Below are 15,028 nucleotides of genomic sequence, written 5' to 3' on the forward strand. Positions count from 1 at the left end.
GCGGTTTAAGTTCCCTTGTGGTGGCAGTGAAATTGTAATGGCATTTCTGAAGGCAACTAATAACACAAATGGCAAGCAAATGACTAAACCCCACCGAATTTGAACTAAGTGTATCTATTAACATGCACACACACTCATAGATAGATCTCTGGCCCAATCGCCATCAGATACTGACGCCTGGATAAATGTGGTCCAAGATTTGTCAAAAGCTCGTCTCTATTCTTAGATAAATAGAACCCATATATTTCAATCAAAGTCCTGATTCTTTCCTCAGAAAGAGGTAGTGAGATTTTCTGTGAAAATTTCTAAATTCCGTAAAACGCTCTTCAATTTCTCACCCAAAGAAAAAACAACCCTCGCTTACTCTCTTCTCTATCTAATCCTTTTGTATTGAAATTTACTCAACACCACGGGACACACACACCTCCTCCCCTAGAGTGAGACGTGCACTTCTAAAGCAGAATTCCACCTCAGGGGGGGAAAAAAAAAAGCCACGGCATCAAAGAAACAACTCACGGGGGCGCAGGCGCGCATCCACGTCCCAACGCATCCCTAAAAATACCCCTTAGCCTCCCAACCTTTCTGCTATTTCGTTGGAGAGCCGGGAAAGAAAAGGTGGGTATAAAGATCTTCTTCAAAAGTGTAGTGACGGTGTTTACCAAGTTAAGAAAAAAAAATCACTCAAGATTTTAGGTACAAGGAGCCAAAGGAAGTTGGCGATGGGGGCAGCGTTTGTGAATATTTATTCACTCAGCCTCCATCAACTTAGTCCGTTTCCCTCTTCAGCTCGACAGTCTCTTACAAACACACACTTTATTGCATTGTTCCCATTCCCCACTACCAGCTTGGGTGCGCGCACACAACACAAGCGCCCACACACACCCTCCCTCTTCTCTGTCGCACAAATACACATGTTCTCAGCCCTCCTTCTCCCCCAACACCAAATACACTCACCCCCCACCCACTTGAGTCCCTCTTCCCTCCCTAGGTTTGTCAGACTCACAGTTACACTACCATACACTCACACCCTTCCCCTCAACACTTAACTGCTCTGTCCCTCTACCCCGCTTTGTCGCACACACAGTTATCCTATCACACAACCCTCCCTTTTCTGCACTCTCTCTCCACTCCCCCGCTTTACCACACTGTCACTGTTACAGTGTCACACCCACATCCCCCCCCTCCCGTCTCCGCACTGTCCTCTCCTCCGCCTGCTCACACTCGCACACAGTTACATTGTTACACACACACTCATGCGCGCGCTTTGCGCTTTGTAACACACGCAGCCGCCCCCGCCCCCTCCGCTCCGGCTCCCCCTTCCACCACGGCGGCAGGCGGCGGCGCCGATGACCTCACGGCGCGCGCGCCGCGCGGCCAGGCGAGGCTGCAGATTGGCTGGCCGCGCCTCCGCGGCACTTCAAAGCCGGAGAGGGAGCTACAATTGTGGTGGAATGGGCGGAACTGATCATTGTATTGCACACCTCTAAAAAAAACACTGCCTCTGATTTATCAATATAAAAAAGATCCTCTGAGAGGAGGAGGGCACTTTTGTGTGATGGCAACTTCACTTCTAGGGGTGAGTCTCAGGATTTTCTCTTGCTGGTTTAATTAGTTTCCTTTTATTGCCGATTGGAGGGGGTTAAAGTCGCCCTGGCCAGGCCACGGGCTATCAGTCTCTCTATTGAGAGCTTTTTTTTTTCTTTTAATACAAGTGAGTTTGGAGAAAAGAAAAAGGGGGAGAAGGGGGCAGAGTCACGTTTTTTCAGCGCAGGAAAAGGTTCGAAGGGCATTTAGACAAGCCACCGCGCAGCGCCTCGCTGCTCCCTGCCCGGGAGACCTGCATCCAGCCCATTTTACAGGCACCGATTTCGTGGGTAAAGAGAGCAAGTTTTTCCTTCTGGGCAAAGTGCAGATTCTTCCCCTAACCCTTAAAAAAAAATTCTGCAGCCCGCCTTGTCTCGCAGGTACGTTGAACTCGTCTCGTTTTTACTATTGTAGATATGCTTTTTAAAAAAGAAAGAAAGAAAGAAAAGCAGGAAGAAAGAGTGAGCCCTACAGTTTGACTTCTTTTGGCCTGGAAGAAACAACCCAGGATGGGTTTCTGGGGGCCGGAACAGGTTTTTCAAAGCTTTCCGGATTACAGGGGAAGCGCTCTTAAAAGCAATCCAATGGTTTTCCCCCAGGCTTCTCAGCAAAGAAAACTAACTTCCTCTCCAATCTGGACTTTCTGCTTGTTTGTTACGAAGTGTCTGGGGCTTTGTGTGCAAGAGAGTGTTGTTTTAGGTGAGAATACTTGTCAAACTCTTCTTTAGCGTGCTGCTTTGCTCCCGAATCAGACGCCGGCAGCCAAACTTGTCCCCTCCTGTAGAGTAGGAAGCGGCCGGGCGCCGGGGCTGTTGGGGGTGCCAGGTGAGTTGGTGGCGGCGCGCCGCAGAGAGAGATGGGGTGCAGTGGGGCGCTTTGGACGCTACCGAAGGACTGATGCACATTTCTTCCTTTCCTCCCCCACCGGCCCTTTGCCCACCTCCCCTCCCCCACTCCTCCTCTCCTCCTTCTCGCAGGAAGAACCGAGGTTGGGATCGACTCCTCTGGCCATGCTTGCTGCTACCTGTAATAAGATAGGCAGCCCCAGCCCGTCTCCCTCCTCCCTCTCGGACAGCTCTTCTTCCTTCGGCAAAGGCTTCCACCCCTGGAAACGCTCCTCGTCCTCTTCTTCTGCCAGCTGCAACGTAGTGGGTTCCAGTCTCTCAAGCTTCGGCGTGTCCGGGGCCTCCAGGAACGGCGGCTCGTCCTCGGCGGCTGCGGCGGCCGCGGCAGCAGCCGCGGCTGCCGCGGCCCTGGTGTCCGACTCGTTCAGCTGCGGCGGCTCGCCTGGCTCCAGCGCCTTCTCCCTCACCTCCAGCAGCGCCGCAGCCGCCGCCGCCGCCGCCGCAGCTGCCGCCTCCAGCTCTCCTTTCGCCAACGACTACTCTGTTTTCCAGGCCCCCGGAGTCTCCGGGGGCAGCGGCGGCGGCGGCGGGGGCGGCGGCGGCGGCTCCTCCGCGCACTCGCAGGACGGCTCCCACCAGCCGGTGTTCATCTCCAAGGTGCACACCTCTGTGGACGGGCTGCAGGGCATCTACCCGCGGGTGGGCATGGCGCACCCGTACGAGTCGTGGTTTAAGCCCTCGCACCCGGGCCTGGGTGCTGCGGGCGAGGTGGGCTCGGCCGGCGCCTCCAGCTGGTGGGACGTGGGGGCCGGCTGGATCGACGTGCAGAACCCGAACGGCGCGGCTGCGCTGCCCGGCTCGCTGCACCCTGCCGCCGGGGGGCTCCAAACCTCGCTGCACTCGCCGCTCGGAGGCTACAACTCGGATTACTCGGGCCTGAGTCACTCGGCCTTCAGCAGCGGCGCCTCCTCGCACCTGCTCAGCCCCGCCGGGCAGCACCTCATGGACGGCTTCAAGCCAGTGCTACCCGGCTCCTACCCGGACTCGGCCCCGTCGCCGCTGGCCGGCGCGGGGGGCTCCATGTTGAGCGCTGGGCCTTCGGCGCCGCTGGGGGGCTCCCCGCGCTCCTCAGCTCGCCGCTACTCCGGCCGCGCCACCTGCGACTGCCCCAACTGCCAGGAGGCAGAGCGGCTGGGTCCTGCCGGGGCGAGCTTGCGGCGCAAGGGCCTGCACAGCTGCCACATCCCGGGCTGCGGCAAGGTGTACGGCAAGACTTCGCACCTCAAGGCGCACCTGCGCTGGCACACGGGCGAGCGGCCCTTCGTGTGCAACTGGCTCTTCTGCGGCAAGCGCTTCACGCGCTCCGACGAGCTGCAGCGGCACCTGCGGACCCACACCGGCGAGAAGCGCTTCGCCTGTCCAGTTTGCAACAAGCGCTTCATGCGCAGCGACCACCTCAGCAAGCACGTGAAGACGCACAGCGGCGGCGGCGGCGTCGGCTCGGCGGGCTCAGGCAGCGGCGGCAAGAAGGGCAGCGACACCGACAGCGAGCACAGCGCCGCGGGCAGCCCGCCCTGCCACTCCCCAGAGCTGCTGCAGCCCCCCGAGCCCGGGCACCGCAACGGCCTAGAGTGACGCCCACCCTGCGCCCGCCCCTCTCCCCGACCTCCTCCCACCGAGTCCTCTTGGGCCCTGTCTGTCCCGACTTCAACTCCAGCCTCTCCCTATTGCATCCGACTTGCTCTCTGTCTCTTTCTGTTTCTGCCCCTCCTCTTCCTTCTTCCTTCTGTGATTTAACTTTGTAAAGGGGATATGGACATGTAAGTAACACGCATCGCTGTCCCGGGCCCTGGCTTTCCCTTTCCACTGGTAACGCTGCCTGAACCCGGCGCAGCCGGAACCCGCGCCTCCTCGGGCCTTTATTTCTAGTTCTCCCCTCCTTGTCCTCCCCTCCTCCACCCCCAGGTTGTGAAGGGCGTAACTTTTAGAGGGAAGCGACCACTGGAGGTAGAGCTGGACTAATCCAGTGCCTGGTAGACCGCGGGCTTCGGCGCAGGCAGGAGCGGCTCGGCTGAGCAAGCCTGAGCCGGAGCGGTGGGGAGGGCGAGGCTGGAGGCCTGGGCAGAACAGCGCCGCCCAGGCACACGCCGACTTGGTTCCAGAGCCGCTGTCCTGGGCTCCTCGGCTTCGGAGCACCGTGCCAGGCCCCTGGGCGTCGCCGGACGTCCTGCGCAGGCTGTCGGGGCTTGGTGGGGTGCCATTTTGGCAGCCCCGAGACCCAGAGTTTGCAGAGTTTAGATCTCCCAATGTCAGCTCTGCCTCTTTTTCTTTGTTCCCTGAGGTGGAACCGATGCAAGTTTCAGCAAAGGGCAGTCTTGTCGAATCTCTGCAGCAGCTTTCTTTCATCTTTATAGCATATATTTTATTTTTAAAAAAACTAAGGGGAAAATAGCAACCTTCCATTTGGTTTCCCTTCTATAATAGTTTTTTCCTCTAACGGGGAGCAACTCTTTCTCTCGAAACTGCTAATATTGATCCCAAAGTTATTTTGACCGCATTAACTTAACTTATGGGGTGGGGGCGGGGGTGAGGGTAGGTGTTTTTTTCTTATGCAAAAATACTCCTTTCCGGTGAGACCAGATTAACTATCTCCATGTTTGTCCTTTTCTACCTCGTTTTTTCACCACTCCCAAACATAACCTCCCAATCTTTTTTTGTTAGTCCGGCCGTCAATTTGTATAGTACCCATTTCTGTAAATTCTCGCAATTCATTGAAGATCGTAGGGTTAAACTTTTTTTGTGTGATTTAAACTTACAAACAAGTGAAGAAGCTATCGTTTATTTCAGACGAGGCAGTAGTTTAAATGCCAAAAGAGGGAAAATAGGAAAATAAAAAAGAACCTTTGTAAAATATATCTGAACCTAATGGTTTGTACAACTGGAGAATCGTTCTAGATTAGTTACCAATTAAATGTAACTCCACCAGTGTAAGGGTGTGGGGTGCAGTTGTCCAGGAGACGATTTTGTATAGTATTTTTCTTGTACATTACTTCCAGTAAATATTTGAAAATATATTGAAGTAAACTTGATTTTTTTTTGTCACAAGAAAATATTGAGAGTTATTGTTGCAGTTCTGATGAGCTGCAGGTTTTTTGAACTCACTTCTGGAGGTGCAGAGCCACAAACGCACTTTCGGGGCCTAGTTTTGCTCGAATATGAATTTAGATAGGTATCAAGCTGTAACTAAGACAATATTTGATAAATGTGGGATGACATTTAATTTAATGGAGCATGTACTTATTTGCATTTGCTGGCAGTTCAGGCATAGTTAAAGTGAGAGTTCTCCTATATTTCATAATAAGCGGGTCTGCCAAAACCCATGTATTAAATAAATTGTCCAAGTGAAACTCGACTAACTTTGGCCTTTGTGTATTTCCTGAAGGTAATATTGTTAACTGTAAATAAATACTTCTGACACTACATTTAAATGTTTGCAGATTCTGCAAACTAATTGCTCATTGTAATGTTGAAATAATTTGGATATTTCACATTGAAATGAAAAGCCTTTCTCTGGAGCATTTTAGATTTGCATTTTAAATGCATGAAATGTAATTGATTTATTTGTGATATTTTAAATGGTATTAATAAACTCAGATAAAAGACTAGGCCAGTTAATTTGTATTTTTTCCCCTTTTTAAACTATGGACATGTGCATTTTATCTTCAGTTAATTGTCTAATTTAAACAAAATATAACCCTGTTTGTGGTAATATTTAAATAATTACCTTTAAGATGTTAGATGGAAAGATCTATTTGGCAAAGCTGTGTTTTCTCTGTTTACCAAGATAAAGATTATAGTGTCTAAGGAATGTAATTGATTATTTACCAGTAGATTTAGCTCATAGCATCAGGATTTACTGACCTCTTAAAATTTGTACTAAGTCACAATTCAAAGAAATTTCACCATTCTCTTTCCTTCTCAGTCTCCAGAAGGAGTCAGGTTGTTGGCCATTGACTGCATTTAGTATTTAAAAGGCCAAGCCTTACATTGGAAGATCAATACATCTAAAATAAAAACATGAGTTTGGGGATAACTTTTGTTGTTAGGAGGTGGAGGAGGTCAAGCTAACAAAAGCTTGTTTTTGGCATTCCAAGTCTTAGCTAAAGATTATGTAGAGGTAAATATCAGTAGTAGATTCCTGTTGAAATGAGTTATCTGTTCTTTAAAGTCTCTAAACAGCCACCAAAGAAAAGGAAGGTTAAACCTTAATCTATTTACTAGGCTATTGTTCATAGGTGTCAATGATGCCAATAAAAAAATACTGTCTTGTTATGTCTAAGTGCATTTAAGCAATGGGTGTTCCTTGAGCCATACTTTGAAACATAAAATACTTTTAAATGTTGATTGATGTTATATCACTATTTCACTATTAGATTAATATTATTTTGAATCAAATTGAATAAAAAGTTAGTGTGTTTGGATTCTTACAAGTTTAGCTTCTTTCTTTCTGTTTGCAATCTCCCCACCCTAAGTATAGTCTTGGTATACATCTTGAACTGAAAATTTACCATTGAAATCTATATATGGTAATTTTAATGCATAGAAACAAGTGAAAATACAAAGTGCTATGAGCACTGTAAATTGAGAGGAAAAAGCAATTAGGGATAAAAGATGTTTTAGAATAATGTAGCTCATGTCCAAGTAGGTGACACCTTTAATCCTGCTGTCTATACAGGTATTTGAGGCCTCCAGTCTCTATGGTTTTAGACAAACAAGTTAACTCTGATTCTTTGGTATACTATAGTTCTAAATAATGGATTTTAAAAGTAAAATAGTTTCTTTCTGTCACTTTCTTCCTAGGAATAACAAGCAGAACACAGTTTAAGTGTTGTTTCTTTTTTGTTGAAAGTTGCAGTGCTGAGGGATTCGGAAAGAGCGGTTCTGAAGGAGTTAAATGTAGTGGCAGGTAAGAGGAAAGTTGCTTGGTACATTTATAATATCAGTTGCATTACATGCAGAATCAACATTGATTTAAGAGGTGGGTTATGACAAGGAGAAATATTGTCTGGAAGAAGATTTCTTTGGGGTGGTTGAAGGGGGACATTTTTTCTGCTGTACAGATGTGCAAACTTTCACTTTCTTCCTTCTGGCTCCTCACCCTTCCAGCTTTGCTTCGCTTGTTTTGGTGGTTATTGAACAGTATTTCTAGCTTAATTTTCTGCAGGGTGGGCAGAGTTCTTTTGGGAAAACAGAAGATGAGGTACCAAATTGTGATTTTTTTTTTTGCTGCTTTGTCCCTGATAAAGCACTTCCTAGCAGTAGCTGGAGGCTCACTCAAGTGAAGTCAAAGGCCAGGTCTCACTTTGAACCAAGGGACAAGCTTCCAGTCTGGCAGATCAAGATAGAGTTAAACTAGTTGTTGACCTAGAGGTCAGGCCAGCATATATCAGCCCACCCTCCAGAGTCTGGAAAAGGCTGCCAATCCAACCATTTCCATTTCCTACCTCATCTCTTCTACAAACTTGAATGTTTCTTCCCTATCCTGCTTTCTCCTTTTTTGGCTCCTTTCTCACCTTCTCTCTTTGTGCATGATCTCTTTCACTGAGAAATGTGTAACTGTGATTTGTTGAGGCTAGATTATCAACTGAAATATTTTATGTGAGAAACTTAATTTAAACCAATATGATGCCTTCCTCTCAGAACAACTGATGCTGGAAAAAGCTCCTGAATGAGTTTGCCTTCCTTCCGCCCTGCTCCTACCGCAATCTTGGCATAACTTCTCAACTGGGCTTCCTTTGGTTAGAGAATACTGAAATTAAAATTTAAAGACAAGTGGGTGATGAGACTGGACTCTTAAGTAGGCAGATCGATAATTTTGCTATCATTTTCATCTCCTTCATGGATCTTTTGGTGAGATTATTAAATGGAATGCTACAGAAGGCTTGTAGAGGAATTTTTTAAAAAAATAAATATTGTAGAGGATTAGATCAAAGGTCAGACGATCTTTTTGGCTGGTAAATTAAGGCAGAAAAGGGAGGAAAAAAAGTGTGGATTTGATTATTATCTGTTTGCCAAAGATGGTAAAGATAAATATTATCATGAAAGAATTTAAGAATTTTGCTCAGTGTTTTGTACAAACAGCCTCAAAAAGGGATTGATTTGATGCAGGTATTTTGAATAAACTGGTTGTTCATTTTACTACTGATTTTTGCTGCTTCTGTCCAAGGAGGCATTATTTCTCTTTACACTCCTAAGAAAAACCCAGATATTACCAACGTCTTTATCCTTCTCTCTCTTTTTAAAAGTATGGTTTCTACGGTTGCTTGCTTCCTTCCTTCTTTCCTTCCTTCCTTCCTCCCTCCCTCCCAATCTCCCTCCTTTTTAAAACATGGCGCAGAAGCTCAATTCTGTGCCTGTATTTCAAGAAAATGGTGTTAAAGTAAGGAATCGAAATACAGTAATGCTGTACCCATTTTAAAGTCAGGGCTTTGGTTCTGGGTGGCATCTTTTGAAGACTGCTCAATATAAATAGTTGATGTTATTTTAAAAATAAGATTCAGAATTTTCTCCCTGTTTATTCCTTGCTTCCGGATTAAAGGAAAGCCGCTAATTCCTTGCCATCCTGGACCCGAGCCGCTGCGGTTTAAGGGGATGCGCGTCAGTGGCCATGTCTTTAGAGTCGCTGCTCTCCCTGTGAGCAGAAATGTTGATTTGCTACAGCGGCGGGGAGGGGGGATCTGTTTTTCCCTAGTCCCTCGGCGCATGTTTAATTTAATTTAATTTTCTGCGGAGTCTCTTGGCGGTGAGGAAAGCAGCCTTATACATTTTGCCTTGGTTCCTAACGAACAGTCGGAGAGCTCTAGGGACAGCGGGGAGGGCTTGAGGTGACCTAGAACTCGGAATAAAGCCCCGCTACAAGCTGCCGCTTTTTCCTGGTATTCTAGTGCCGTTTTTGAAAGTCCATCTACCGGAAATGTTGCTTTTTTTTTTTTTTTTTGAGATGGAGTTTAGCTCTTGTCTAGGCTGGAGTGCAACGGCGCAATTTCGGCTCACTGCAACCTCCGCCTTCCGAGTTCAAGCGATTCCCCTGCCTCAGCCTCCCCTGTAGCTGGGATTACAGGCGCCCGCCACCACGCCCGGCTAATTGTTGCATTTTCAGCAGAGACCGGGTTTCACCATGTTGGCCTGATCTCGAACTCCTGACCTCAGGTGATCCGCCAGCCTTGGCCTCCTAAAGTGCTGGGATTACCGGCGTGAGCCACCGCGCCCGGCCTGGGGCTGCCGCTTTTAAAAAGCCCATTCCTCAACTTTGCTTCTCAGGCAGCAACTTCTTGCTGTGCAGGAGGAAACGTTGGCAGCGACCTGCTTCCCTCGCAGGGCGCTGAGCCGAGGTCCGGCCTGCCCAAAGTTCCCTTCGTTCTCTTTTCGAATGAATTCTGCGGGAGGTTTGGAGCCTGAGAGGATTCCCCAGCCTTTCTAAACGCTACCCTCCGCTTTCCTCTTCCCAGCTCCTCGAAGTGCCCAGTGCTTTGAGAAAGACCCCCGGACCCTCCCGGGGAGGGTTCTGAGCTGGCGAGCCGCACAGTCTGCCCGCGGGTAGCAGTGAAGAGTGAGGTGGTGATCTGGGGTCTCCCCGCGAGCCCTGGCCCCGGCCCGGGCTCGCCGCTCCCCTCGGGCTGCGGGCGGGAGCAGCCCGGCGCCGCGCCCGCCGCACACAAAGGCGCCGCGGCCGCCTCCGCCCGCTGCACGGACAGCGAGCGCCACCCTGTGCCCTGCTCCCGTTCTGCAGCGCGCTCAGCGCGGGCAATGCCGGCCAGACCCGCGCCCGCCAGTCCCCGGCCTCTGACCTTGGGCAAACCCAAGGTGGGAATCGGCGCGGGGAGCCTCCCCCTGCCCCGCTGTCGCCTCTGGGCTCTCAAAAGACACTCGGGCCAGACGGGGTGAGGGATTCCCCTGCCTTCGCTTCCCTCCTTCGCTTGCTCTGCAGTTTTCCCGCACCAGCCCGCTGCCCTGCGCCATCCTAGCGCCTCGGAGCCCGGGGAATCTGTCCCATCCTGTCCCGGGGTGCCGCGCTTTGATCTTCCTGCCCGTTCCACCGGAGCCTGCTGCGGCGTGGACAGACTCAGATTCTTCTTCCTGAACTTGTTCAGATTTCTCTCTGTCCTGGCCCACGACTGCCTGCCTTTCTTCACCTCCTGTGCTCTTCTTGGCCAAACTGCTTTGTGTTCACTCGCACCCGCCTCCTCTCCCCAGCGACGTCAAAGTGCAGCGTCCTCCATAGGTGGCAAGATTTATTCTTGTCATTTTATCATGGGGTTGCCAGACTCCAGTGAAGGAACTTGCCCACCTTTCCCCACACTGTTATCATAAAGAAGGCGCAATTAAGTGTGACTGGCTGTGAAAACTCTTTGCCCTTTTTAGTTTGAGGATATCAAAAATGTTTAGCTACCCTGGGGACTGAGAGAAAAAGTGATGGATAGATAGGTGGATGGATACAGATGTAGAATCACTGAACCTGTTGCACAGAACTCTACTGCATTGCACCCAAAACCCAACAACTTCTCGTGGGCTTCCTTCCCAACGCTCTCCTCTCCCGACTCTGGGCCTCTGGGTCTTTGGGGACTGCTAGCAACATTCTGAAGGCCCCTATTCTGGTGACATCTGAAAGGAGATCAAGATAGATCAACCCTTCGGAGAAGAGCGTCATGCTCCCCTTAAAGGTCTTTATTTGGAGAATGTACGTGCCTCTCTCCGGGCTGCTTGAGGAAAGGAGCTGGCTCCTGGTAAACCTTTCCCCACCCCCACCCCCTGACTCTTTTAGGCGCTTCTAGGTCTTAGGCCTTCTGGTCTTGGAAGCTCATCGCACAGGTTCGGATCTGTGGGTTCCACTTTGTATTCTCGAGATATGCCAAGGATTAAACTTGGCTTTTATGGGTGGTTAGATACGCACTATGTACATGCATTTAAGGCATCCTGTGATGAAGCTGCAGCATAAATCTTCTCCCGCACTTATATTGAAAGAGCTCTCAGAGCCGCACACCTGCGCGTGACAGGGCTCCAGTCATGTCCCCTCGTGGCTAAATCCACGGGCTCCACTGACCCCAATCCCCCAGTGGGGAGGGAAGGAAGGAGGGTCACCTATCTTCGCTTGCAAAGCCCCTGCAGCCGCCGGTAGAAGGATTCTGGCTTCCCGGAGCTCCAGGATATAATTGACACGTCCACCTCCGGAGCTGCCACCACTCTCCTCCCTCAAGCCAGCCGGCGATGTGAGCCCGCACCCCCACCCCCTCTCTCCGGGGTCCGGAAAGCTGGGAAGCGCTGGAATGCCGCGTTCTCTCACCCTATTGTGCCTAGGTGTTGCAAACCACTGGAGGACAGAGCTTCGCGCTTTGATCTCATGTCCCAGTCATTCTTTAGCACAGAGGGGTGAGTTTAAATTAAATTTCTTTCTCTGCTGATAAGTCGTAATGGGCCTCAGAAGGTGAATAATTATGCAGTAACATTTCATGGGTTGTTGGAGTGGGAATTCCCACTGCGCTGTCATCAGGAACAGAATTTCCCTCGTACGCTCAATGCTAAATGAAGCTTTGCAAGTAAGCCACAAGTGTCTTTCAAATCTCGATGCAGATGATCTAGTCCTTCCCTACTCACCTTTCTTGCCCCTACAAATCTGTGCCGTCATTTATTTTTTCATTCGTAGTTTATAAGTGGTTTACGAATACTTTTAAAATCAGTACTAAAGGATCTTATTTTTGAGGTAAAAAAAATACTTAGCTTTGATGATTATGCATTTCTATCAATACAAAGCACACACTGATGAAAGCTGGGGCCGCATTTTCCTGGAAAAAGGCAGATGAGCCACCTGAGATTTATGTCCAAATACCTGGATTTAGTCTGGCCAACTATCTTCACTTCTTTTAGTGAAATAGTGCTTTTTGGCTTGATTCCTGAGGAGAGTCCGGACCCGAAGTTGCTGCAGGCATAAGATTTGATCATTAGTGTTCTGAAGGTATCTAGTTTGCAGTTCAGAAATTGACTTTCCATGCAGGAAGGTTAAAAGGAAAAATGCCTTGGCTGCTTCACTCAAAATAGCCACCTGCCTATTAGAAAATGTGGACTTAATTCTTGGAGATATCAATTTATATTTAATTTCCCTCCAAACTAGATAAAAAAAACAGCATCAACAGTTTGGATATTGTAAATGGGTCATGACATTTTGATACTCAAAAGAAAATCAGACCCTTAACTTAAAGAACTCTCTAAAATTGTAATTTAAAAGCACAATGGAACTCTTTATTTTTTATTTTATTTTTTTTTTAAATCCTCTATACCCCCATTCACTTTAGTGCTTCATTGCATAGCATTTTCGTTGTTTACTTTTTGTCCCTTTACATGTCTTCCTTTAAATGAATTGAGCTCCCTCAAGCTTTAAGATTTCTAAATCAGCACACAGAAACTGGAGCCTGTTTATCAAGTTTTCACTCCTCTCTTGGCAACTAATTTGAAAGGGCTCAAACAATAAGTTGATTTACATTATGCTCATTTTACCCTGAAATCTGTGCAGATGTTGAAAAACCCTTAATCATTCACCTTGGGTTATCTTTACATCTTTGGGGGAACCAATCCTTCTAGCTTTAAGTTTTTTAGCTACTCCATTTTAAGCGCTGAAATAGAAGAAAGAAAGTAGATCTTTTTCTTTTTTTCCCTAAAGTTCAAGTGATTATCTAGTTCAACTGAAAATAAAGGATTTGTACTGCCCAATTTTGCACCCAATTTAATGTCCCTAATTATGTAGGCACCCTATCATCAGGTTTCCCATCATTTCAGGAAGTTTTGTACTCATTCTTGTACACTGATCAATGCTTCTCTCTTACATGCCTATCTCTTATGATTATTATATTTTCTAAGCAGGTTCTTTCCCCTTTCAATTTAACAAACAATGGCCTTATTGCAGGGAGGTAGGGAGGGGAGCTAGTGCCAGGAGGAAATGTGTTTAAAAGACATTCACATTATTTAGCTTTAAAAATATTATTGAGTTATATATCCTCTTTAACAGAATTTACACAGACTTTTTCTATAGATAAATGAAGTTTTTATTTAGGGCAAAATATTTTTTATAACATTAAATTATATTTCTCCCGAAACTTTTAAGAAAGTTCTTATAGATGACAATTCAGTGGCTTTTTACTATGAGGCAAAGTAACTTTTGCCCTTTCTCCCAGTAAATAACTATTTGACTTAAAACTGCAGTGGTTAAGTTTAAGGTACATATAAGCCGGGCGCGGTGGCTCACGCTTGTAATCCCAGCACTTTGGGAGGCTGAGGCGGGCGGATCACGAGGTCAGGAGATCGAGACCATGGTGAAACCCCGTCTCTACCAAAAATACAAAAAATTAGCCGGGCGTGGTGGCGGGAGAGGCAGAGGCAGGAGAATGGCGTGAACCTGGGAGGCGGAGCTTGCAGTGAGCCGAGATTGCGCCATTGCACTCCAGTCTGGGTGACAGAGCGAGACTCCGTCTCAAAAAAAAAAAAAAAAAAAAAAGTTTAAGGTACATATACATTATACTTCCTGTGTCGTCAGTATTGACATATTTTAGTGAGTATCACAATTGAATGTTGTCATAGCAATGAACAGAGATCATTAAAACAACTTTGTAAATATTTTGGCTACAGACTACTGTATAGTTTTCAGTAGAAAGCATATGATATATTAATAATTCATTTCATATGTAATTATTAAATTTGAAATACATTGCTTAGTGATGTGTTCACTTAAGTGTTTTAGTATGTATATCCAGGAAAATCAGATTTGGTGAACTTTTCATTCTTGAAATTCTGCTTGTTGTTTTGTAGATAAAATACTACTTTCACAATAGAGGTATAATAGATCCCTGCTGTAAAGAAATAGTATTAAATAATATTTATGTCCATGAAGGGGTTTGGAACTACTTTTATTATTTTATGCTGCAAAAGCAGTGGCATGTTTTTTTTTCCCTTCAGTTTTTAAGTAAACTTTTTATTTTGGAATAATTTTAGATTTACAGAAAAGTTGTAAAAATAATATAGAGAGTTCCTGTGGTTTTCCTATTGTTAACATCTTACATTATGATGGTATACTTGTCAAATGTAAGAAATCAATGTTGATATAGTTGAGTTTTTTTAATGAAGAAATAAAGGCAAAAAAAATAAAAAATGCATCGCCTATCAGTCAGTGGTAGGTTGTAGCTTAGAAAACTGCTGACCATTTTTTTTTCAGCTTCTTATATCAGCTGGGGTTTGCCTCCAAGACAGACTATGTACTAAATTATTAGGTTAAGTAGAAAGCTATTCCTCACGGATATGTCTTTAAGATATAGTTTCTTATAACGAAGTTTTGTTTCTTTCATGGTTAACTAAAATCTAAGAAAACATATTTAGTTTCATTTTGCATTTTTATTTTGTGTATGGAAGCATCAGATTAAATTTTAAATGGTCCATATTTTCACTTCAAATTATCCAAAATAGTAATATTCTGTTTGTTACTTATACCTATTTTTGATCCTATAATTTAAAATGACTTAATCATTATTATTTTCTTTAATGTAGTTACTACAAAAATA

At 46.6% G+C, this 15,028-nt stretch overlaps 1 protein-coding gene across 2 annotated transcripts; it reads left to right on the plus strand.

Annotated features, from left to right (window-relative positions):
• The first annotated feature begins 1,467 nt into the window (after nt 1-1,467).
• On the plus strand, nt 1,468-6,194 carry SP8 (Sp8 transcription factor). Of its 2 annotated transcripts, XM_058434949.1 has the most exons (3): nt 1,525-1,576; nt 2,562-2,957; nt 3,054-4,269. In XM_058434949.1, exons 1-3 carry the CDS (start codon nt 1,556-1,558, stop codon nt 4,062-4,064), a joined length of 1,428 nt encoding a protein of 475 aa, XP_058290932.1. In that variant the 5' UTR covers nt 1,525-1,555; the 3' UTR covers nt 4,065-4,269. The 2 variants fall into 2 exon arrangements, with proteins under 2 accessions (XP_032609329.1, XP_058290932.1); XM_032753438.2 differs by having other exon boundaries at nt 1,468-1,576; nt 2,562-6,194.
• The last annotated feature ends 8,834 nt before the right edge of the window (nt 6,195-15,028 follow it).

The sequence above is a fragment of the Hylobates moloch genome, unplaced genomic scaffold, assembly GCF_009828535.3.
Source record: "Hylobates moloch isolate HMO894 unplaced genomic scaffold, HMol_V3 SCAFFOLD_1, whole genome shotgun sequence".
Lineage (NCBI taxonomy): Eukaryota > Metazoa > Chordata > Mammalia > Primates > Hylobatidae > Hylobates > Hylobates moloch.

What these genes read in the sequence shown, in the direction of transcription:
- SP8 (XM_032753438.2), top strand. Translation starts at nt 1,556, where the DNA reads ATGGCAACTTCACTTCTAGGG. An exon ending in TGGCAACTTCACTTCTAGGG is followed by an intron (nt 1,577 to 2,561) that starts GTGAGTCTCAGG and finishes TCCTTCTCGCAG; the next exon opens with GAAGAACCGAGGTTGGGATC.